The sequence below is a fragment of the Macadamia integrifolia genome, chromosome 7 (genome assembly GCF_013358625.1).
Source record: "Macadamia integrifolia cultivar HAES 741 chromosome 7, SCU_Mint_v3, whole genome shotgun sequence".
NCBI classification, from domain to species: domain Eukaryota; kingdom Viridiplantae; phylum Streptophyta; class Magnoliopsida; order Proteales; family Proteaceae; genus Macadamia; species Macadamia integrifolia.
This window is the reverse complement of record NC_056563.1, coordinates 35810969-35836204: the sequence shown is the minus strand read 5'-3', so window position 1 is coordinate 35836204 and position 25236 is coordinate 35810969. Positions and strand designations below refer to the sequence as shown.

Here is a 25236-nt window from a genome sequence, read left to right as displayed (position 1 = left end):
ATTGAGACCCTTATATCGGGCACTATCATGCATGCACCAAGAACCCCCATTATTAATTGATCGGTGCTTGAGCCTGAAAGTATTTGACAGGTGTAAAATACTAACTTGTACGATCAGGTGATTAATTTAAGACCGATCTACCGTTGCGGTCTAGCTTTTGACACCCGAGACCACCGTCCACCGGTGTGGGAATTTTTCCTTTGAAATATATACGAGTTTGTGACTTTATTTGGTCCCTTTGGAGATCATGGCAGCATGGACGCGTAATCCTAATAAAGGAAGGGATTCTTTTGAAGGAAATACTAAGAAAAGAAGAGATGTGAAACAGAGAAAACGAATCAGAAATATATAATCATTCATAGAAAGATTAGACAGGAGAGGTTTAATTATCAGAAAAGGAAGAAAACAAATTAAGAAGCTGCTTTTAGAAGAGATCTTATCAGAATTACAAGAAAAACGCTAAACATGGGAATGATTCATTCAATGTGATCTTCCCTTCCAAGTTTAGAATTCTGGAATTTGATTATTGAACTGAAGTTAGTAGTTCTCTTTTGGTAGTAAGTTAATTACAGAAACACAATTGAGTCGCTCAGATCCACACCGAGTAGGATATCTCATACCATAGGCCCTTTACAGTTGTCTATCTTCTCATTCCTCGCAAAGAAACAATTACACCAGGTGACCACCTTCCATTTCCATTTTGCTAGAATATTAATAAGAACCCATAAATAAATCTTTCCTTTCTTCTTCTTCTTCTCTTCTTCGTTAAGTAAGCTTTGATTTAATGAAATCGTTGTTCTTTTCCTGCAAAATAGAAAGACAATTAAGGTAATAGTGTAATGCATAATCACATGATCATAATAGAGTTATATTAAGAAAAAAAAAAAAACCACAGAAAAGGACAGAAAGCTAGAAACCCAGTCGAGCAGAATAAAGTACAGAGGAAGAGAGAGAGCTAAAGAGAAAGAAACCCAGAAAGGATAGGAATCGACACCGCAGCTTCCATCTCCAACCTCGTTTTCGTGCACGAGTGTATAAGTTGTTAACTCTAGCTCTTTCCCCTGCTTAAAATTTGGGTAACAGAGCAGAACAGAGGAGCAAGAAGCAGGATTTGATAATGACTATAGCTTCCATTCTCTGCTTCTATTTCTTCTTTCTCTTCTTTATTGTTCTCAGTTACTCCCAGACACAAGCAGCTCCAGCAGGAGGCCGATGGGAATTACTACAGAGAAGCATTGGGTTATCAGCGATGCACATGCAATTGCTCAACAATGACCGTGTCGTCATCTACGATCGCACCGACTTCGGCCTTTCCAATCTCTCCTTGCCCATCGGCAAATGCCGAGAAGATCCAGCTGACACATTCCTCAAACACGACTGTACCGCACACTCTGCCGAGTACGATGTCCGTACTAATTCTATACGGCCACTTATGGTCAAAACTGATGTCTGGTGCTCCTCCGGCGCCGTCTTACCCGACGGCCGCCTCCTCCAGACGGGTGGTTTCAACGACGGAGAACGCGCAATCAGAACTTTCTGGCCGTGTAGCGACTGTGACTGGGAGGAGATCCCACTTGGACTTATCGTCAGACGGTGGTACGCCACCAATCATGTGTTACCGGACGGACGTGTCATCGTCATTGGTGGTCGCCGGCAATTCAATTACGAGTTCTACCCTAAATCAAAATCCACTAACAGGGTCTTCCCTTTGCCTTTTCTAGCTCAGACGAACGACCCACATGAAGAGAACAATCTCTACCCTTTCGTTCACCTCAACGTAGACGGAAACTTATTCATCTTCTCCAACAATCGAGCAATCTTGCTCGACTACACTAAGAATTTAGTGGTGAAAAATTTTCCGGCGATACCTGACGGCGGCCACCCTCGATGCTACCCCAGCACGGGTTCCTCTGTTTTGCTTCCATTGACCAATTTACAGAAACCCGAAGCTGAAGTCCTTATCTGCGGTGGAGCTCCGCGAGGATCATATCGTGACGTTAACACATCAAGGATCTTCATCGAAGCCTTGTCGACATGCGGTAGGATCCGAATTACTGACCCGAATCCAACTTGGTTTATGGAAACAATGCCACTTCCGAGAGTGATGGGAGACATGACCTTACTCCCCACCGGCGATGTCTTAATCATCAATGGAGCAGCAAGAGGGTCTGCCGGGTGGGAGAATGGTAAGGACCCTGTTTTGAACCCGGTTCTCTACCGACCCGGTAACCTACCTGGGTCTCGGTTTGAGAAACAAAACCCAAGTTCCATTCCACGTCTATACCATTCCAGTGCTATCCTACTCCGTGATGGTAGAGTCTTGGTCGGAGGAAGCAATCCCCACATGTTCTATAACTTCACCGGCGTTTCTTTCCCGACGGACTTAAGCTTAGAGGCATTCTCACCGGCGTATTTAGCACCGGAATATTCGAAATTCAGGCCAAGGATTATATCTCCGGTGTCACAAACGAAGATAAGTTATGGGCAGAAACTGGTAGTACGGTTCTCAGTTTCAGGTCCTGTGAATCTGAAGTGGGTATCAGTGACAATGGTGGCTCCATCATTCACGACTCACTCATTCTCCATGAATCAGAGACTATTGGTGCTGAGTGGCAGAAATGTGACGCCGCTGCCGCTGCCGCCACCGATACCGCCGGCAGCGGAATTGGTATATGATGTTGCAGTCACAATTCCAAATTCAACTTTCCTGGCACCTTCTGGGTATTATCTTCTATTCGTGGTTCATCGAGAGATACCCAGTGAGGGGATTTGGGTTCAAATTCTATGGAAATAGTAGTCTAGTTTTAATTAATTTGATTTGGGTTATTATGTTTATAATATTAATTAGTAGCCAGGTATGTTCTTTTATGAGAAGAAGATGTAAAAGCTTGTCATCATATGGTAGTGAATGGGAAGATCACGGACAAGAATAATGAAATAGACACACTAAGATTCAACGTTCACGGGTTTGTTAGTTCAATTTGATTTTTGTTTTCACATACACGAGTTACAAGGGAAGAACCTTTCTTGTCCAAGTCCAACTTTTATTCTGTTTTTGCTGGGTTGAATCTTGAAACCCTAATTATTTTTGCCTTCTTATTCATTTCCATTTAGGGAGCTTACAGGGCAAGTCCACTTTGAGTTAACTGCATGATGCAATAAGGGCAACTCTATGATCATAATTATTTTTGGGTATAGTATGATCATAAATGAGTTATAAGGATAGAGAAGGAGGTGAAACAAGAGTGTTGTGGCCTCTCCCCCGATGAGCTGAAGATGCTATTGTGAGTTGTTATCAGCCCCACGCGTTGGTGTTGCTTGCTTAAGACTGATAGGGGTCTTTTTGAATAATCAATCAGACATTAGTATATATTTTTCTTTTTTTGGACAAAGTTCCCTTTGATCGGACAATAAGATTTACCGTGTGATACACCCCATTTCGCATAATCCTACATTAATATATAAATGTATCTAGATTTTTATTAAATTTACTACATACACCATTAGTCTATTATGCACCAGCCCCCTCTCCATTTGGAGTATTGTAATCTCAACATTGAAACCTCTGTGATTGATAAGTTGGTCCAACCAGATGATGCTGAGACTCGGCTTACAAATGTGGATGATAACTTCATTCTATGTGGACTCAGATTGGAGTCAGATGAGGGAAATTAATTCTTTCATATTTTGGATTGGCATTCAACCTCCTTAGTTGATCCCTCTCAATTGGAAGATTCTGAGTTGAACCATACTGAGGAGAAATTGAGGAGGAGCCTCATTAGGAAGACACTTTAATCTCTGCTATGCATAGGGAGAGGAGTCATTGTATTTGCTTTGCCCTTTATTTTCTTCGCTCATTTGAGTGAAAATTTTGAGGTCTTTTATATGATCACAATGTGAGCAGTTTTGATTTAGTACTCGAGTTGATGATTTTGTTCTTTTCTCATTGTTGGTCTGGGGCTTGGTTCCTCTTGATAGCATTTAGCCTTGTATATTTAATTATTCAAAAAAAAAAAAACCTGGATCATGAGCAGGTTTTCGCATCCAAAAAACAGCATATATTGATAAAACGGACCTACCAATTAACTTCATTCGGGTTGTAGTTGTACATTATTGATGACCTCCTTTGATTCTTGAACTCTCCTGGCCAAAGGATACCAACTACCAACCAACCTCTACCTTCTACTTACTACCCACTTGAATGAGTCTCTCTCAGTGAGAGGGTTTTAGTGCACGATGTCTTTTTTTTGTAAGAACTAGTGGCCTATCCAAACCATGGTCATTAATATCAGTATCGGGATCTATATCAGTCTTAGTTGATATCAATATCGGTATGTATCAGTTGTATTTGACTATATTGGATAACTTTGCCTTCAATTGCAGTAAAAATTCCATTGAAATGGGATCAGCCTCGGCGGATCCGATACCAACATTCAATTCCATGATCCAAACCGTTCGATTCCTAGTTAGGTCTGTGCTATCTGTGTTCCTTCTGGATGAGCCCATGTTGTCATCAAATGGGTCTATTTGGTTAGTGGGCTGATAAAACCCAAGTTGTGTGATTTCTATTTATGGAGAGGCATTAAATGAGTTGAGCCTGATGACATATTCATCAAGGAATGCAAACCCAATTATGAGAAAAGGCCAAAATTCAGAAGCCCAAATCCATATGGGAGAAAGCTATTTTGTGAAAACATTCTTTGCCGGGAGTGCGGCCATGCTGTGAGCATCGGATGGTAGAGATGACCTTGGGACATATGCCTGGATGATCTCAACCATCTGATGCTCACTGCACGGCTGCACTCACTACAGAGAATAACCGCTCGCTAATTCTCCTCTCCGTTGCATTCCAATCTAATGGTTGATATATTTAATAGAACCACTTACTGTGATCTTTAATCATTTCCTTTATGGTATGTTTGGTTGGAAGGAAAGTGCAAATATTTTTCTCAAAAGTGAAATATATTTTACAAAAAATTCAAATATTTCCTGCCACTATCAGTTGTGTGGCGAGGGTCATAATTATGTATGCTATCTTAGAGTGCAGGTAATTTCCCAACTCGATAGAGCAACCTTACCATTATGGCAAGCTCTATTTTTTTTTTTTTTTTCACCCTCATTCTGTATGAGTGGCGGCGAGGCCAGGTTTGGGTCTTAGCCAGTTTAAACCAATTGGTGAGGACATGAGGACTATAGAATTCCCTGTGTTCACAGTCGGTCTCTTTGGATAATTCATACCTATAAAGGGAGTTCATGATTGTAATGAATTTCAGATAATTAGAGAGGTTTAAAAAATCACATTTCCTCATATATATTTAGCAATGGCAATGCAGTGATGACTAACATTGACAAACATTTTTTTTATCACTATTCCATTATCACTTTATAATTAGCTCAATTAATTACCACTTCTTAGGGCCACACTGACCCAAAAAGCTTAGCTTGCTTCATTGATTGATCGAAGCTCGTGCTTTCAATTTTCTGTTGCGTGATAAACATGAAAATGCTCTCCGAAAGGTAGCAAGATATGTGATACTAAAGTACGATCTAGAAAGACACATGCTAACTATGGGTAAGAAGCAGGAACCATTATGTCAAAATGTTATCGATCTCTAGAATACCATCCATCCGAGCTCCAAGCAATAAACTAGAAAACACAACTATATTAGTCACACAAAAATGTGTTTCTATTAATATAAAGCATAAACTCTTCTTATAATCAATTCCAATGATGATAAGATCATGCTAATTTTATATGTGTACTTGAAAAATGTGCAAGGAAATTTATTGAAAATGAGAAAGTTGTTATTAGAGTAAACGGTGAAGGATACACTCTTGACACACGTTCCTCTCTGCTCTTGCTCTCGTATATGAATCGCTATGCCCTTCTCTACGTATCCTAGCTACATGGCTAACCCCTCCCTTAAAAGTGATAGAATAGTTGATTGACTACTTTCAAATTATTTTGAAAACTTTCATTTACCCCCAACTTAAAAGCATTTGGAAATAAGGCAGGCCAATCTTATCAACTTCATCACTTCAACCCTTTCTCTTGGAAATAATAGAATAGTAAGTGGATTACTTTGACACTATTTTTTGAAAACCTTTACTTTGAAACTACTTTTTGAAAACCTTCTTTTATTCTCAAGTTAAAAACAATTGGGTACATATAAAGAGGTTTCAACATCTCGTTTCATCACTTTGGTTATAATAAAAGTGCTCTAGTATGAGTATGGGAAATGGTTTGTGTGAGCCATTTGGTAATAATTCTCTCTCTCTCTCTCTCTAGGGAACAATTCTCTCTCTCTCTCTCTTTTCACATGAAGTGACCCATTTGTCTTACGTACGAAACCATTCCATTTCACCTCACTGATATATGTGCTTCCTACGCGGCTTGCTCATAAAACCATCTCTACAAATATATTGGAGGTACAAGCCGTGTGGCAAAAGATTAATGGACAAGGAAGGGATAATAACTTTGCAGCACAGATTAGGTTTGTGGGTCACAGATCTGATGGACGTTCTGATTGGCCATACCAGGGTATGAAGAGATACAGGGGCGATCTGCAAAGAAAAATCTCTGCCCAATGATTATGAATGGAGCCGCATTTGTAAAGAAACACAGACACATCCATCGTCCATTCATGAAGAAGAGAAGGCATGTCCCATGAACGTGTAAAGCTATACAACACAATCAAACACAGTAAGCTTTGACAATTTGAATTCACAAGCACAACATCATCACCACCATCATCATCATCATCTACATGCAATGAATTTGGACCCCTCCACTGAAACCCAAGAAGAGTTCTCAATGAACACTTCAACTCACCTTAGCAACCATTATAGCATCTGTTCCATTCCATTCTTTTCAATCAATCTCTCTTTTCTACACTTTCTTTCCATTTGTCAAGAAGTTTATGGCTGAAGGAAGGCTGAAAATTCACAAACCGACCATGTTGAATTGTTCCAACCTTATCTTCTTCTTTCTTTTTTTCTGCAATTAATATGAAGCCATTTAGGTAAGAGGAATGTATGCATTCTACTGTTTCCAAATAATGGCTTGAGCATTTTAACGAGGATTGTTCATCTATTTGCTACTGAAAGCCCACTCTAATCCGAATGATGAACAATCATTATCCCAAATAAAGACAAAATTACTGACCATAAAGAAAGACAAATTAATACTATCATAAAGATCTCTTTTATGAGTTTATCTAGAAACAGACCATAATTAAAGAAGGACAAGTTAATACTATCATAAGGATCTCTTGTATGCGTTTATCTAGAAACGAGACAGATGATGAGATATTTTAGTGGGGAGGGAAACTAAGAAAAAGATCTTCTTGTGATGTTAGGGAGTTACATCAGTTTGTTTGGTTTTTGGTGCCATGATTTATGAGAATGGATTCGTTGCTTGTAAGATCACTTAGTCATATTGGTGAGCATTCAACACTTATCCTATTTCCTTCCATTACATGGGTAACTAGGTACGACTAGGTGTTAGATGCTCACTTGTATGACTAGGTACGAGCAATGGATTCAATCTCTTGATATATTTGAGGAGTTCTCTCCACATAATACCTTAAGGTTTTGAATAGAACCCCAAGTGGTATTTTGTGAAAAGAGGTGTATGACAAAGTTACACATGTTGAGATATTAGTAGTTAAAAGTGGTATAGTCCAAATCAGTTATGCGTTAGATACATTATCAAAGCCTAGGTCCCTTATTATCTATCCCTGTATAGAGTTAGATCCTTGGACCCAGTATCAAAGCCCAAGTCTCTTTATTGTCTGTCTACGTATAGAGTTAGATAGTTAGTTATACCAAAACTATACATGAAAGAGAATATTGAAATATTAGGAGCTATATACTTATAGCCCCACTTCAAGTTAAGCTCAGAGAATGTCGATTTCGATGATTTGGTCATGTCCAAAGGAGGCCCTTGGATGCCCCAATACGGAAGAGTGACCAGATGCAGATATATGGAGCTAAAAGGGCTAGGAGCAAGCCAAAAATGACCATTGACAAGTTAGTTAGAAGAGACATGCAAAAGTTAAGTTTTCACCTGAGTATGGCATCTAACAGGACTGTCTGGAGGGCTAGGATCCAAGTTTATGATTGTTCATGAGTGGGATGCCCCAAAGTTTTTTTTTTTTTTTCAAATGCCTGCAGATTCATGTAGCCAACCCCATTTAATTGGGATAAAACTAAGCTTTGTTGTTGTTGTTATATGCTTACAACCCCACATCGGTTTGTTCAGGTACTTGGTTCCCTCGTATGAAGAGCTCTTTTCACCTAATACCTTAGGGTTTTGGTGTGAACCCTCCTAAATGGTATTTTATGTGATTTATCTGTTTTATTTAAATCAGCACCTTTCTCCATGGTGAGTTTGAACCCCTTGGTGTATCTTCACATACCTATTAGTTCCTCCATCTAAACACCTCAAGCTTTTAGTTAAAATCTAACCCATCTTAACCGTACAATTTTTTTTTATTGATTTACAATATTTTCAAAAAGCTTTATTTTTCAAAATTGTAGCAATGAGCATGTGTCTTGGGTGAGATTCGGTGGGACCTGCTGCCTTGGACAGTGAGACTACAAAGTACAAAGTTTGGTGTGAGCTGAGCTGCCCTGCCGCATGAGGTAGAAAACAACAGGACCCCAGTGGGCAGAGCCTATATACACAACCCGTGGAAAGATCATTTTCCTCATACTTGGAATGAAAATGTGTAAAGGAAATGGGGTTTTCAACAATCAATACCTACTGGCTAGAAGAGGAGAGGGAGAAATCATTGTTCATAAAATCTAGAAAGAGAATTGTGGTTCACACCTTTGAGCTTTGGTACCTAAAAAAGATTGGAAGTGGACACTGAAAGTAGAGAGAGAGATATGAGTAGAATGGAAGGGTGGTTAAACTAATTGATTCACTCTCTATCTAAGATCATAAGTAGTCAATAGTCATTTGGCTTCATTACCAACCTCCATTAACCATAAAATTAATACAACTTCCCTAACAAAACATTAAAATTAAAAGAGCCAAAGACCACTTGTGTTCTTCTTTGAGACTTCAAGATTTAGTGTAGGGAGAGAGAGAGAGACAAAAAGAGAGAGAGAGAGAGAGAGAGAGAGAGTTGGAGACTAGTCGATGTCAAGGGCCAAGATGCTCCTCATAGGACCCCCTCAAGGATTCCCCTTTTGCTGCTTACGCTATCTCTTTTTTTTTTTCTTTTCTATTACCTTCATAGAGATTGAGAGAGAGGGGGGTCACCGCCCCAACTTGTGGTGGGGCCTATCCAGAGGACTCATGAGTTCAATGATGCGGACCGCCGCATGATTTGGAGGGTGGTTATGTAGATGCCACGTCAACATCAATCACCGTCCCTACCTCCTCGTAGGGTTGGCTTGTAGCCAAGTGGACAACACCTCACCGTTAGATAGGCCCATAATAAGAAATATGAGGATTGTCAAAATGACACTGTATAAGTATATACGAGGGCAGTGAAATCATTTGATGTTAAGAAGAGAGAGATTACACATGCATGGGTTGTTCAAATGATTAGGACGAATTGAAAATTGTGTGAATAGGTGTACAGTCTTAGGTTTGATTCCTCATTTGTGCATCTACGATAAAGTGGAGACCGTGACGATGGATTGCGACACTAATCTCCCCAATGGGTTGCTCATGCTCTCATTAGCCCCATGGACCAATGAAAACACGCACGAAACAGGATTTTCACCTTTCATGAGATAAGGGGTTCATCTTCTATGTTGCCTTTCAATTTTCTTTTCTTCCCTTTTTCAAAATATTAATTTTTTTTTTGTCTTAAAAACTTTTTTAAAATTTTTTAGAAATACAAAATTATTTTTAAATACCGATTTTCACCTTTAATAAAGGTAAACTCATTTTAAACGAGTTTAAAATCCTGCTTTTTTTTAACTCTTGATTTTGCATGAAAATGAAAGTGTTCCCGTTCTGTAGTACTTATATCCTTTTGAAAAATGGGAAAATCTATTTCAGACTTGAATTGACAGTAACGTTTGGAATTTGTACAAAGCTTCCTACCTATCCCTGCTAAAGCTCCTTTTGGATTAAGGCACGCTTTGCTTAAATCATATTTCTGGAATCTAATGCATAAATTAGTTTGTTTGGACTCTAGAGATGAAATGGACATTTATTTTAGGCGACACAAGTACATCTTAATTCTCAAGAAAGAAAAGAGTGCGCTTGTGGTCCAAACAGGTTGGCCAATATTGGTCCGGCTACCTAATCCGAGGCTGCCACCTATGTAATTATAGTAAGGGAACAGGTTTTTCTTTGACGGGCTTATTCATAGGTTTCTATTGACAACCCACTGTTCACATATAAATGTTCGTCTCCTCGTATTTTCTGTTTTAATCTAATTACAGTTGGCCAAGTGATAAAATTAAGCTTGTGAAAATCCCAAGATGTATGATTTTTTTTTTTTTTTCTGATGAAAAACCCTTTGAACCTACGTGCCTGATTTTATGGTTCAAACCTAATTGCCTAAGGGTAAACCTCGGTTATATGCAATCTCCTTCAATCCATGTAATAGATCAGTTGCGGGAGGGCTCGAGATCTAGACATCTATTGAGACACAATGCATTTGGACTATTGGAGAGAAGATGCATGAAATTAATAAGAAGATATATGATTGATTCATGTATGAAATTTGGGAAGTGGTCAAATAAAACTATTCTCCAAATATCCAATGGTTAAAATTATCAAATCAACCATCCACATGACAAACTAAGTGTGTCCCCCATACATAATATAATGACTTTTGTCAAATGGAAGAGTTTTAGGTAGGGGTGAAATAGGTTAGTTTGGGCCGATTTTTTTAAAACCCTAACCGAATCTTAGGTCTAAAATTCAACATAGGCCCAGCAATCTTGTCGGGCTCCAACCTAACTTGACACTAATTGACCCAAATTGGGTCAGGTTGGCCCTCATTGGTCCTGATATTTTCCAAGGTCAATTGAGCTTACCTTAATTGGCCATGTTTTTTCTATTTGGTCCTGATATATATAAATGATCGACACATAATTAAAATTATGAAGAGCAACACAATAATAGATACTTAGGACTTATGAACATAAGAATCAATGATCCAAATTTCATTATTTTGAATAAAATGGTAGGAATGATAACCCTAAATTATATTATATAAATCATAGTTAAAATCAGGGCCGGGTTAGGCCAAGCCAGGCTGGTCTTGGCCTCAACCCAAGATCAGTCCAACCCTAACCTACAATCATTATTTTTCAACACTTGACCTCCCTTAGGGTAAAAATCTTTGCCTAGGCCATGTTTAGGCTCAAAACGGGTTCGGGTCATTAGGACCAAACTTATACCCCTAGTTTTAGGTAATTAAGATTGTTCTTTATCAATTCTGACTCCAAAAAGTCAAGTAATGTAATTTTCTGAACCATGATTTTAAAACTTAATTAGATCGAATCGATCAATATCAATCGAATCGGATTAGTATCGACTTTGTTCAATCCCAATCCTTTATAGATCCACTGGTAAAGTATAAAGGTAATATGGTTGAAAAAAAAAAAAAAAACTTCACTACAAAAAAAGTGGTCAAATACCGCACTTGGGCGGGGGTCTATGGCCGCGGTTGCCGTAGACCGTGGCTAAATCCGCTCTATTGCCGCAGTTTTTACAAAGCATGACAATTTGTACACCATTAACCACGGTTTAAACAAACCGTGGCTATAGAACCATCAATAGTCACGTTTGTTGTAAACCGCGGCTATATGTATAACACTAATCACGGTTCTACAGAACCGTGGCTATTGATATTGTCTATAGCCGCCGTTATAAATAACCGTGGCCATATATATCTATTACCGTGGCAATAGATACATATACGGCCACAGTTATTTATAACCGTGGCTAAAGACATGTTTATTATTTTATAGTTATCCAACATGCTATATTATATCTCTTAGTGTAATAATAATAATTCATTATTGGATTTTTCAAGGTTTTACTCACAATTTCGTGATCGACCAATGATAACCCTTGAAATATAATCTTTTCACCGGAAACTCCAATTGACATGATATCAGTGCTATTTGATCCCCCCTTTATATTAAGTGGTTTTAACCTAATGTTTTTAATTGTTCGTAGTCCCACTACAATTATATGGTCCTATCATTGTCGGCCAATGAGGACCCTCGTATAATTGTAAGGTATAAGTTTAAAATGGTCCAAAAAATTGTTTTCTTAAAAAATAAAAGGTAAATCGGTCCTATCTAGATTGAGACCGACAAGTATGTCTTAATATTGGTTGAGACCAATCCCCAATTTTTAAAACATTGTATTAACACTGACCAATTAAGAACTAAAGTTCCTTAACTGTTAAATTCATTCATTCCATACTAAAATTGATTCAACCCGACATAAATCAAACTGAACTGACTTTTTGACACTGGAGTTTCTAAAATTGGGTAAGCTGATTGATGAATCAGTCGATTCAGATCGGAATCGATAGACAACGATCCCAATTTCCACCATATCTAACCATACTACTGGAATTGGAATCAGATCTAAATCAATTCCTTGAATTGTACAATTTCATGAGCTGATCCCCAATTCCTGAACCAATAATTTAGTTGTCACCACAAAATACCCAAGTTCCAATTAGATCAGACTGATTCAAGTTGAAGTCTGAATCAGCTCTAAATGATTCAATCCAAGATAACACAGGTAAAAATTATCATAGTATATATATGGTAACCAAAATAAGAGAGGTAAAAATTATCGAAGTATCAGGTTAACCAATTATATCTGCTAAAATATTTATGTAATATTTGGTTACCAATTACAACGGCTAAAAATTTTCCATAATATATGGCTTTTTTTTTTTTGTTAACCAAGGGCTAGCTTAATTACTTGCACTTCGTCTAATCATCGGGGAGACTAGCACAGCAACCATCCGCCATAGTATCCACTTAAAAAATGTTTTCAATTTTTCACAATAAGATAGAAGGATGCATTAGACAAATCTCGTACGAGAACCTAATCACTCTCGATATCGTAACAATTGCCATCAATAGAAGGATGCATTAGACAAATCCATATCAATATCGGTAGCGGTGTCAACGGTTGGGCCGGTCCTGTCTTGATCAGGCTTAATCGGGCTTGAAGCCTTTCAAAGGCTGCACCCTGTCTGCCCATTTAACTAATCGGGCTTAGTGGCAGTTAATAGGGGATTGGAATGGGGATGTTTTGTACTTTTATAATCACTTAATGTTTTACTTTTCTTTGATTAGTAATGGTTTTATTTAAAATAAAACTAATAATAATAATGCTTTTAAAAGTTTATGGTTAAATTAAAGGAGGGATTAGGTCCCTGCAGTATGTGTATTGTGTACATTCCTTCATCTACTTTTCATTTTCCCTCTACCAAAAAAAAAAAAAAACTTTCATTTTCCCTCCCAATTGTTCCCGCTAATACTCTACCCAGAACAAAAAACGAAAAACAGAGAAAGAGAAGAAGAGGGCGGGTTCCCACAAAAAAACACTAGAGTTGTGATCGTGAGTTTCTCTCACTTATACCCTAATCGATCGCTCTCAATCTATTCTGTGAATACACCTAATTGCTAGCATCGCTCTTGATCTTGCGAATACACCCTCTGAGAACCCTTTTCAAGGACTGTGTTAGAGATGGAGGGAAGGTCACACACCTGCTCTTCAGTAGAGGAGTATAGGTATAATGATTCCTCTCTTTTCTTCTCTTTCTACTTCTTCATCTTCATCTTCAGTTTCTGCAATTTAGTTTTTTATTTTTTAGCAGGAAACCCTGCTCTTGCTCAGAGGGAAAAGAGGACTCCTCCACACTCCGCCCTGGTACTGAAGACAGGTATGATTTCTCCTCCCTTTTTTCCTGATATTTTCTTGTATATCAATTTCTCTTGGCTGACCCGACTTTGAAATTGGATGACTTCTGAATAAGATGATAATCTTATTCCCTGATAACTTTACCCATCATCTACCACATTCAAAAACGCCATCGTCTCCCCAGATTTCTGGTTCAGTCCCCTTCCTTGGTTATTCAACAGATCTTCCCCTCTCGAAATCAAAACGAAACTGAGAAATCTCCCTCACCCTTCGGACGCCGTGAGAACTTCAGATCTGCTCGGATCTACTCAGATCTGCACTTCTTCTTCTTCTTCTTCTTCTTCTTCTTCTTCTTTTTCTCTTCTTCTTCTTCTTCTTTTTCTCTTCTTCTCTTCTTCTTCCTTGCTGCTGGAACAACCGAACCTGCAACTTACCTTTCTCTCCTTTCCTTGGCGCCGACAAATCCGCAATGAAGATCGAATGTTGGATCTAGATGTTCATTATCAGTAGATCGGAAGCTCAGAAGAAGCTCCAAAGCAAAGCGAGATCTCAGTCAGTTGTAGATCACACCCGGAAAGAACTACTCGATCTCTTCTTCTCATATATTTTCGATCATGGCTGCTCCAAAACAGTGGATAATTCAGATCCCCTCACTTTACCCTTTTGCCAATCCCTAAGTATTAAGAAGTGATTGGCTAGACAAACAGAATATGGGGATGGGATGCAATGTCTGGGGGGGTCCACCTTATTTTTGGATTTCTCCCCTTCCTCTTCTGGGTCTTGTTCTGTCAGCTTGAAGCCCCATAGGATCTTACAAACTAAAGCTCATATTCATCCTAAGAACACAGAGATCAATTGAGGTTTTTCAGGTTTCAAAGTTTAGGTGAGCTACATTACATCAGCGTTATTAGAAAAAAATGATTATGTATTTGTTGATTGCCTTAATACTTATTTTGATTGATAAGTAGTTTGTTATGCAAATATTGCACTTATTTTTTTTTTTTAAAGTTCACATTTTGCAAATAGATTTACTTACTTTCATTTTATTTTATTGTTTGTATACAGGTTTTAGATAATGGAGGATATAACCCCACCTACAGAGGGTACTAGTGTCACTGAATCATCTTCTTCAAGAAGTATAACTCTTTACTTTTTAACTTATAGTTAGTAAATTCACAATACTACATTAATAAATAATATTATCTAATCGTTGCATGTAGATACCAAGAAGAAAAGAGGGCCAAGTAAAAGTGTCAAAACAATGGCAATTCCTGGATTGGGCAACTAGCGAAGTTAAGAGCAAATCACCTAAATCAGTTAATTGGTGATGAAGCTGCCCAATTTAGTACATATTTGGGCACTTTGATTAGGAGCCAAAAAATGATGCCACTTAACTATGAAGATTGGAGATATGTTCCAGAACACTATAAGGAACAACTTTGGAACCATATCCAGGTATAGTTTTATCGCATTAATTAATTTATAATCCAACATTTAATGTGATAGTGTATTGTGGTTTTTTTTTTTGTTGGTCTTTAATGTCTAATATTTTGCTATATTGTAGTATAAATATGAAATACCAATTCAATGTCAGAAACATGTACGCCAACAAATTAGTGGCATATGGCGGGCGTTCAAAAAAGAATTGAAGAAAGAAACAATTAAGAAATATGGGTGTCTTGAAAATTCTCAACCAGATGATAGGGTCCCAGCAGATCAGTGGCGTGATCTTGTAGCAATATGGACATCTGCGAAAAAGAAGGTAATATTTTATTCTTCTTCAATCAAAGTTGATATTCTAATGTGATTGTGGGTTGACCAATTTTAATGATGTTTCCTAATATGGTAGGCAATTAGTGAAAAAAACAAAGATAACAGAAAACTCCAAGTTATGAATCATAGTTCTGGGAGGATGAGTTATGCAAGAGTGGGAGAGAAGCTGGTATGTTTTTATGCACATGTATGAACATTAGAAATTTTAAAATGTTCTTTTGAATTTGGCTTTGTTCTAATAATCATGTATGTTTGTTTAGAGTGAGGAGCATCCCACTGGGAAATGGCCAGGCAGGGTAAAAGTATTTTTAACCACGCATAAAAAAAAGGGAACTAACCAACCTACAGATGAGAGATCTGGAATTGTTATGGTTAGTATATATATATATATATATGCTAAATCTTGATTATTGTTGTGTTAACACTTGGCCTTTTGAATAACTTGGTTTTTAAATTGATTTGTAGGCCAAAATGAAGCAAAAGCAGAGTGAGTTGCCTCCAGAGTTGAGAGATAATAGTGATGAAGAGGACAATATCTATAGAGAAGCTTGTGGCGAGGAAGGCCATGGACGTGTGCGTGGTATTGGGCTTGGTGTAAGCCCAAAAGACATGGAGCTTACAAAAACCGATCTTGCGGTCAAACGCAAACTTAAAGATGCCAAAGACATGTTAACCCTTGAGTTCGAAAAAAAGATGGAAGCACAATTGGCTGAAAGGGAAAGGAAGTGGCAAGAAGAGATGAAAGCTCAACAGGAAAGCACACAAGCAGAGATGAAAGCTCAACAAGAAAGCACACAAGCAATGATGGCTATGCTTAACACTATGAAATCCGAAATGGACCGATTAACACAAGCCTCAATTAAAGGAAACTCACAGAGTTCTGCGCAATTGGGTAAGTTACAAATTTATTAAATGACTTTGATATGTTTATTTTAAAATTTTATTAAATGACTTTTGTAGGTTTATTTTATTAAAAATATATACGACTAATTGGGATCATTCGACCAGGTGAAGATTAAGGCCATTGCATAAGCTTCCCTCATTTTTTGGTATATGGTAAATTAATTTGTACTCTTTACCAATTCAATTTGATTTTTTTTATCTTCTTCTATTATCCCTTACTGTGGGTTTGTAACATAGATGTATGTTCCAATTCACAGGTTGTGATGCAAGCCCTACGTATGTGAGGAGAATTGCAATAGTTGATAAAATGGGACTAGTTTAAGACAACTCCGATTCTCCAATTCCTTTGCTTGTTAATTGATAAACACTTAAGTTTCCTAATTTTCTCTTAATCTTGTAATTGGCAGAGTATGTCCTGGAATATGATGAGATTTGAGTTGATATGGGAGGTGGAAAGACTAAGTTATGTTCTTGAATCAAGTCCTAATTATTGTATATCCTTTTTTGGCTCAAAAACAATTATAGCTAAAGCTACCATTCATATCTATTGTATCCACTAAGAACATTGATCATGTCTTTTTTGGGTACAAGTTTCTTATACATGTTCATGTTGAATACAGTTTCAGACTTTGTTTTTGTGTGAAGAAAATCTGGAGTGAAAAGTGCTCATTTTTTGTCTCTCAAGTCTCAAGAATGATGATCATTTATAGCTTTAATCTCTATTTCTTTAATTTGGGTTTAGCCAACCCTGGATTGGGTTTGGGCAAAATGTTTCTGGTTTACAGGGTTAGCTAGCAAGTATAGGTATATATATATATATATATAAATTCGGTCGCGGTTATTATAAACTGCGGCTAATAATTTGAGCACAATAAAGCAAACCGCGAGTATTGATAAACAATTGCTGCGTTTTTAATCCGCGGTTAAATAATAATTTAGTTGCCTCATTTTTATAAACTGGGGCTAAAGTAAAATTATCAAGAGCCACGGTTTTTCAAAACCGCAGTTAAAGCGCAAATTACTGACCGCAGTTTTCTTAAACCGCGACAACAGAATGCATAGCAACAATCGCGGTTTATATAAACCGTGGTAAAAAATAATTTACTAACTACAGTTTCAAAAACCGTGGTCAAAACAAAGTATCTAACCACAGTTTAAATAAACAGCGGCAAAAGAAGCCTTTTCATTTGCCACGGTGGTATTGGCCGCGGATTAGCCGCGGTTTGAAAACCACGGGTATTGACCTTTTGCCACGGTTATACTAGCAACCGCCGCGGTTAAAACCGCAGCTAAAGACCAATTTTCTTGTAGTGCTTGTTTTCTTCTTATTAAATAATCCATTCTAAAGTCCTTGCACATTGAGTATGCCATGCAATAGCATTCACTGTGGTTAAGGAAAACTCAGGTCGAAACTATGTTGTAATTAAAGTTCCTAGTTTGCACTTTTCCAAGTGTTGGATGTCCAATGGCCCACGTGGCTAATTCTCAAGAGACCCTATTGGTGGAGCGTGGGTAGGGAAAAATATACCTACACCTATAATGATGGATAGCCCTAAATATATATCGAACAAAACATGTGCTGAATGCCCAAAAGAATCTTCCTCCCTTAACATTCATTCATTTTCTTGGGTAACATCTTAATATTCTTTCTCGTGGTCATCATAAGGCCCCTCAGAAGTCTGATAGTCAATAAGGGTGTCAAGTGTAAATCCGTCCGGCCGGTCAGTTTTGGCCGTATCTAATATGTCATTATCACACCATTTTCATCACTATAGATAATCAGGTTTTACTGGACAAGGCATGAATTAATATGTTTTTAATCGGTTAGTTGAGTATCATTCCATAAACAATATAAAATTAATTAGATGAATTAAGTTATAATCATACTTTAAATGGTTCTTAAAAAGATCATAAATAAGTTATAAATCAAACAAAATGATTTAAACGGATTAATAGGACTATAAATAATCAGTTATTAGCCAATCACAATTGGATGACTATTTGGCCATTGCCTTACTCAAGAATGCCTGATTATGAGTTTATCAGTATTTGAGTCGTTCGTCATTCTAATGCAGGTCAACTTTGGATAATTAGAAATCATAATTATTACATACACATATCATAGCTTTTTATTTATTTTTTATTTATTTATTTTTAATAAGAAATCTTTTGAATTTGTTTAATTAATTTTACGATTCAAGCCCAAGATTAAATCCTTATTACATTATCTGATTATCATACTTAATCCGTATAATAGATCAACCTGAAACTCGAACCAGAGACGTCTATTAACACACACTTTGACAGTGTATAAGAGGTGGGGCCAAATTTTTTTTTTTTTTTTTCTTGCTGCACACCTTTTGTCTCTTTGCCATTATGAAAAGAGTGGGTGGGGGTTTAAGGATATTTTACCCTGGCGTTGTTAATTTGTTAAGAAGTATTATTCCCTTTGTTTATCTTGTACGTAAAGCACTTACCTTTCCTCCACCAACTGCTGGTGTACGCGTGGCCCCTTCCTCACACTCTCTTTCTACACTATTCCTTCTCCACGATACTTGTCGAGACATCATTACAATACCGATAGAAAGACGAAACAACCCCGAAGGTGACGCCGCAGGCACACAATTCTATTGGTAGACGAGGTTATTGTGGTCATTTCATTAGGACGGGACTTGTACAGAAGCATTAAGTGTTACGTTTCCGTCAATTTTCTCACAAAGTGCCAAAATGGGGGGCCTTTCTGTAAATTCAAGAAGTATAGCCAGATGGGGAGTCCGGAGTCCGGACGAGCCATGTGAGCCGCCGCCAGCCGTGTACGGTAAAAGCGTAAAAGGGTGAACGGGGGCTTGTTTGGCGGTGACAAGTGGAGTGTTGGAGGGATGCCTTCGTGGCAGGTGGCAGTAAAGACGTCAGAGACGGCGACGTCGTTGTAAAAGTAAGAGCAGAAAGCTAAAGTTGAAACAAGGACAACGCTCGATACCTGGAGCAGATGGTCGGCCTGAGAAAAACCGATAAATTGAAAATTTATCATTTCGTGATATATTGCATCCATTTTCTCGTAATTCATATATGATACAGAGAAAAATGCTATCTGGTCTAGCTCCACCTGCCCTAGCCCATCAAAAAATAAAGAGAAATAATGCTATCTGGTCCTGTTGTCACCGCCATAGTGTCTGGAGTCTGGACTAGTGAAAATGTATGCATGAACATCCGACCAAAGGGTAAAAGATGTCTTTCAGAATATTTTCTGTTTAGAAGTAGAGGGTGTAACTTTGTTGAGAACTGATATGCTTAAATCACTAACTAGACCAATGACAATTTTTTGAAAAAAGAAAATATCAAATTTTGATCTATTATGGATTTTTCTTTTTTTATGTGTGTGAGATGCATGTTTCAACTTTTGCCCTCACATTTTTTATAGTGGAATCAATAATTGTAAAAAATTAACATTTTAAGGCATTATACTCTGATCTAGTGATGCGAATAAGGTATTGATGGAATTTTTATATCATGTGTTATTTCATTCTTTCCCTAGACAGGTTTTGTGTTTTTTACTTTGAAGTCAGTGATTATACACATGTTTTCGTTTAGTAAACTCTTTTGAAGGAAGAGAGAGAGAGAGAAGTAAGGACTTAAAATAAAGAAAATATTAGGATCAACATTGATGATACCATATCGGTATTGATCAACATGATAGGATAGATATAGGTTGTGAATGAATGAGTTTAGTTTCATTTTACTTTTAAAATTAATTTTTTAGACCATTTTATCCTTATACTTTATTAATAGATTGATTTCAATACCAGTCTGATCGATCTGTCCAATTTTAAAAACCCTGATCTCCGACTTTGATACGGTGGTTTTTTTTTCCCTTAACCATGCGAGAGACGTAAGTTAAAAAAAGAATGGCAAGGAAGGAAAGAGAATTCCTCGAGAGACGAGACGAGAGGAAGAGCGAGAAGACGAAAGGGATGACGTAAGCAAGTGGAGGCACTGGGGGCAAGTCGCTCATTCTCTCGACCCACGCGCAATCGAGCGGTCCCTCACACCTCTCGGTTTTTTTACTCTTCCCATGTCTCCCTCTTAACGGAATTTATCCTCTCTCTCTCTCTCTCACCTCTCTCCTATCTTTCTATATTGTCTTCTTCTTCTTAATATTTCTTAATTTCTTTCTTCCTTCTCCTTCTTCGTCTTCATCTTCTGCAACCGAAGAAGCGAACTCTCTCTCTCTCTCTCTTCACTCTGATCAGGTATAGTTTCCAGGTGCGAGTTATCCTGTAAATTTTCCTGCAGAAATACTTATAATTAAGAACTAGTTTGATCACTTCGAAGCTTTAAATCATGTCTTCATTCACCATTTTTCAAAAATATTCAAGGGTCTAGCTTGATCTTATTTCAAATTTTTTTTTTTGGGAATCAGATTTCATTTTTCTTTTAAAAATTCTTACGGTTTCCTCCAACTTCTTAAATTCTCTACTCATTTGATGCTTTCAAATGAGAACGAGAGTGTGTTGTGTTGTTGATCTATTTAAATTTAGTCTTCTCGATCTCATCTTCATCTTCTTCTTCTTCTTCTTCTTCTTCTTCTTCAACTACATTGCTCTCGATCTGAATGTAACAGTTTAACCATTTGTTAAACTGAAACAGATCAATCATTCTAGAACAATTAAATCTAGTTATACTTATTCCAATAACACAACTAGCTCTCTCTCTCTCTCTCTCTCTCTAACCCATACAATTTGCCGTCTGCATTAGAATCCGTAACGAGATGTAATTGTTTCAATGCCAAAATATTTGAACCATTCATTTATAGCTGTTATCTACACAGATTCTCATCGTCAAATACTGATCTCGCAATTTTTTTGGTTTCTCTCGATGATCTGAACTTCTGAAGTGAGCAAACACAGCTCTCTCTCTCTCTCTCTCTCTCTCTCTCTAAAATTCCTTCATTTGCTTCTATTTTTTGTAGCATAAATTAAAATGTTTTCAGAAGATTAAATGTTTTTACTCCATCAACAGTCTTCAGTATGATCTTCCGAAATTTCAAGTCTCACCACTTTCACCAGTTCATCTCTCTCTCTCTCTCTCTAGAGCACGAACACAGACAGACTCAATAACCTAGAGTCCTCGATGAAGACTAGGAGGTTATTTAATGATTATTAAAGTAATGGTAAGGACCGTTTCCCAAAATCTCCTTTTGTTAATGAGAATCGGCATTTTCGACAGTCAATCAAGGAGAGATGGTCAGAATTGCCGTTGAAATTCTTGACAAAGAGACAGAAGCATCAGAATCATTCCCCCCTGCAACATCAAATTAAGAGTGCTGTTGGCCGTTCCTCTCTTCCCTCTAACAGTATTCTTTCTCTTTCTATCTTCCTTTGCCTTCTCTTTTTTCGTCTCTGCTTGGGTTGATCCAATGAAACCGTCTCTTTCTTCCTTTTCACCTTCAAGAAACGCGTGCTTAATTCTGCTCACGTCACCCACCTTCTCCTCCTCCCTTCTTGCCATCCCTCTCTTCTAGATTAATCACTTTTTTCTTTCCCTCTTCTTGGAGTTCTTCTCTTCCAACCCAAATGCAGCTCTTGATCAGGAATCATTTACTCCATTCAACCTTCACTAATCAGTAGACAACATCATTAGAACGGACCACTACTTGTCTGTTTCTTCAAACCTGCAACTCAAGACCTTCTCTTTTCTTCCACCTCTTAGGAATCATTGTAAGAAAAACAAATAGGGTTTTGGGGTTTTGTTTATAACACGCGCTTAATTCCATTTTTAGAGATAAGTGGTGTGATGATTATCTTTCACACCAGATGTCTTCTCTTGATTTGTCAAGCTTTTGTTCTTTATTTCGCCTTTTTTCTCAAGCTTGTGTTCCTTCTGGTTTTGGGTTTTCTCTTCTCTTGTTATTGTTATAATTTAAAGATGATGGCACAATAAAAACTGGTGGCGATAAATTTGTTGCAGTGCTGATTCTGGTGGAGGTGGTGTTTGTGTTATACAAATTCTTCTTGTTCGAGTGGGTGGTGATGGAAACGATGGAATCCTGTGTTCCTCCGGGTTTCAGGTTTCATCCAACAGATGAGGAGCTCGTCGGATATTATCTGAAGAAGAAGGTGGCATCGCAGAAGATTGATCTAGACGTCATCAGAGACATCGATCTGTACAGAATTGAACCATGGGACCTCCAAGGTATAAATATTTACATCAACTTTATGTTGGCATAAAATGCAGCATCTCGGTCACGACTGTACCTGCAATAAGTTTGTGCTCTCGTTACCACCAATTGATTTTAGTAAATTGCCAAACAAACCAACTCAAATGACATGATCACGTCCAGTGCATCTATACACCACTCTTTGTGTGATTGATAGATCATAACGACATTGTTTGTATGGTAAAGAAGATTTTTTTTTTTTTTGAACCTGGTTTGTGTTTATGAAGAAGTTAATCAAACACGACCTGTGATGGATGGGATTTGTAACAGAGAGGTGCGGAATAGGCTACGAAGAGCAGAACGAGTGGTATTTCTTTAGCCACAAGGACAAGAAGTATCCAACAGGAACAAGGACGAACAGAGCGACCATGGCTGGGTTTTGGAAGGCAACTGGGAGGGATAAGGCAGTGTATGATAAGATCAAAGTCATTGGCATGAGGAAGACCCTCGTCTTCTACAAAGGAAGGGCCCCTAATGGACTGAAAACAGACTGGATCATGCATGAATACAGGCTCGAATCCGAAGAGAATGGTCCTCCTCAGGTAAGCAAACTCATTAAATTTAATTTCTCTCTTGCTTGAAGAAAACCCTAAAATGTTTTAATTTTCTCTCTTTAGCTTCTTTTTCTTATAGAGAAAAGTGATTATCTACTCTTATCCTACCAATTTTTTTCTTTAAATTTGGTATTTTAGGCATTTAGGGGCTATTGGATGCTTTAGTTTGGATCACACTAATAAGTGCTCACTATTTCTAATTTTTAGAAAGAGTCATCAAAATATTGATTTTTTTTTTCTATTTCTGGATACTTACTGTTATGGTCTTATTATCAGCTTTGGAGTAATGTAACCACTGAATCAAAACATTTTTCTTTTCCAGAAAAATTAATTCTCACCATCTCAAAAGACAAAACCCTTTCCCCTTTAATTCTTTTTTAAGGCATTGTTGAAGTGCTTTTAATCAATCTCTTTATATGTAAGAGTTTCTTTCTCCTGGTTTATGTGATTAGACACTACCCATCTTCTCTAGCTATAATCTTCTATATAAATCACATCGTCCAAAGGAAAATTATAATTACTCATTCTCCTTTCAGTTTAATACCTTTATTAATTTAAGTACTGCTTCAAAAGTTTCACTACTACTCTTTATCAAACAAAAAGTTCTACACAAGAAAGAAACAAAAAGCGGGGAGACAAAGACCAAAAACAAAAAAAGAATTGGTTCTCACATGTTCTCCCTTCCCATGAATGAAAGAAACCACATGCTCTTTTTTCTTCTTCTTTTTCAGCCCACTTTTCTTCAAGGGTAACGTTGCTCCATTGCAACCTTAGTAGTCAAGGATACAAGTGGAAAAATGTAGTCTCTCTGCCAAGCACGGGTGAGGCTGCTAACATTATGAGCCTCCCCATACCCCCTTGAGTGGCGGGAGCCTCGTGCACCGGGTATACTCCTTTTTTTTTTTCCTTCCATTGTAGTACAACAGCAAATCATTGCTAGTTTCCTTGTGTTTGGTTTTACAGGAAGAAGGATGGGTAGTCTGCCGTGCATTCAAGAAACGAAACAATTGCCAAACAAGAGGCAATGAAGGATGGGATTCAGGTTATTTTTATGATGAACCAAGTGTGGTCAGCTCTAGTATTGATCCCATTGATTACATTCCAAGGCAACCGCAGAGTTTTATGTGTAAGCAAGAGATCGAAGCAGATAATCTGAACTTCTTGCGGTCTGATCGTTTTGTACAGCTTCCCCAGCTTGAGAGCCCAACTTTACCACTTGTGAAAAGGCCAAGCCTGATATCAATGATGTCGCCGCCGGAGAATAATAACGAAGAAGAAGAAGCAATAAGAGGGTTCAATACCGGAGAGAAAGTGACAGATTGGAGGGCCCTAGACAAATTTGTTGCTTCTCAATTGAGTCAAGAAGATAGATATGATGGTGAAGGGATTTCAAGCTTTGGAGATCATCATAATTCGGATATGGCTTTGCTTCTATTGCAGAGTAATAGGGAGGAAGGGAACAAGTTAAATGGCTTACTGGGTTCGAACTCAGACTGTGACATGGGAATTTGCATATTCGATAATTGAAGAGAAAGAGAGAGGACAGGTTGAAGATAAAGAGGGATTCAGTGCAGATTGGAGACTGAAGGGTGTGTTACCTTTACTCTTTTTGTTCTTTTTCTTTCCTTTATTTTTTTGGATGCTTTAGGACCTATAAGTTTGTAAAAAGTATTGTTATGTATGACTAGATCTCTCTCTCTCTCTCTCTCTCTCTCTCTCTCTCTCTCTGATATTTATATGGACAGAAGAATGCATGCAAAGAGGCTAGGGTTTGTAAGGTCGAATATTAAAAGATGAATTAATTGGATAGGGAATTACAAAAAGACATTATTAATAATAAGAGAGAATATGTTATTGTACTCTATTTAGGCAACAATTATGTTGGATGAAGGTTCCCCCCCCCCCCCCCCCCCCCC

General features: G+C 37.7%; 3 protein-coding genes and 1 long non-coding RNA gene across 7 annotated transcripts; all 4 read left to right on the top strand.

Moving 5' to 3' along the window:
* The first annotated feature begins 908 nt into the window (after positions 1-908).
* Positions 909-2963, top strand: LOC122084539 (aldehyde oxidase GLOX-like). The gene has a single exon (XM_042652850.1). The coding sequence runs from the start codon at positions 1118-1120 to the stop codon at positions 2792-2794; it is 1677 nt and encodes a 558-aa protein (XP_042508784.1). The 5' UTR covers positions 909-1117; the 3' UTR covers positions 2795-2963.
* Positions 2964-13793: 10830 nt separating this feature from the next.
* Positions 13794-15145, top strand: LOC122083633. Its single transcript, XR_006141690.1, has 3 exons — positions 13794-13895; positions 14939-15009; positions 15094-15145. It is a non-coding gene; the product is annotated as an uncharacterized LOC122083633 (long non-coding RNA).
* A 32-nt stretch (positions 15146-15177) lies between these two features.
* On the top strand, positions 15178-16970 carry LOC122083586. Its single transcript, XM_042651449.1, has 5 exons — positions 15178-15328; positions 15438-15635; positions 16112-16538; positions 16655-16702; positions 16957-16970. Exons 1-4 carry the CDS (start codon positions 15254-15256, stop codon positions 16663-16665), a joined length of 711 nt encoding a protein of 236 aa, XP_042507383.1. The 5' UTR covers positions 15178-15253; the 3' UTR covers positions 16666-16702; positions 16957-16970.
* Positions 16971-20719: 3749 nt separating this feature from the next.
* On the top strand, positions 20720-25025 carry LOC122083745 (NAC domain-containing protein 37-like). 4 transcript variants are annotated; one of them, XM_042651634.1, is made up of 4 exons: positions 20720-20799; positions 22517-22741; positions 23037-23308; positions 24284-25025. In XM_042651634.1, exons 2-4 carry the CDS (start codon positions 22579-22581, stop codon positions 24845-24847), a joined length of 999 nt encoding a protein of 332 aa, XP_042507568.1. In that variant the 5' UTR covers positions 20720-20799; positions 22517-22578; the 3' UTR covers positions 24848-25025. The 4 variants fall into 4 exon arrangements, with proteins under 4 accessions (XP_042507568.1, XP_042507569.1, XP_042507570.1 ...); XM_042651635.1 differs by having other exon boundaries at positions 20744-20812; XM_042651636.1 differs by lacking the exon at positions 20720-20799 and adding an exon at positions 21027-21719.
* Positions 25026-25236: the final 211 nt, after the last annotated feature.

What these genes read in the sequence shown, in the direction of transcription:
- LOC122083586 (XM_042651449.1), top strand. Translation starts at nt 15,254, where the DNA reads ATGATGCCACTTAACTATGAAGATTGGAGATATGTTCCAGAACACTAT. An exon ending in AACTTTGGAACCATATCCAG is followed by an intron (nt 15,329 to 15,437) that starts GTATAGTTTTAT and finishes GCTATATTGTAG; the next exon opens with TATAAATATGAAATACCAAT. An exon ending in GGACATCTGCGAAAAAGAAG is followed by an intron (nt 15,636 to 16,111) that starts GTAATATTTTAT and finishes ATTGATTTGTAG; the next exon opens with GCCAAAATGAAGCAAAAGCA.
- LOC122083745 (XM_042651634.1), top strand. Translation starts at nt 22,579, where the DNA reads ATGGAAACGATGGAATCCTGTGTTCCTCCGGGTTTCAGGTTTCATCCA. An exon ending in TGAACCATGGGACCTCCAAG is followed by an intron (nt 22,742 to 23,036) that starts GTATAAATATTT and finishes GATTTGTAACAG; the next exon opens with AGAGGTGCGGAATAGGCTAC. An exon ending in AAGAGAATGGTCCTCCTCAG is followed by an intron (nt 23,309 to 24,283) that starts GTAAGCAAACTC and finishes TTGGTTTTACAG; the next exon opens with GAAGAAGGATGGGTAGTCTG.
- LOC122084539 (XM_042652850.1), top strand. Translation starts at nt 1,118, where the DNA reads ATGACTATAGCTTCCATTCTCTGCTTCTATTTCTTCTTTCTCTTCTTT.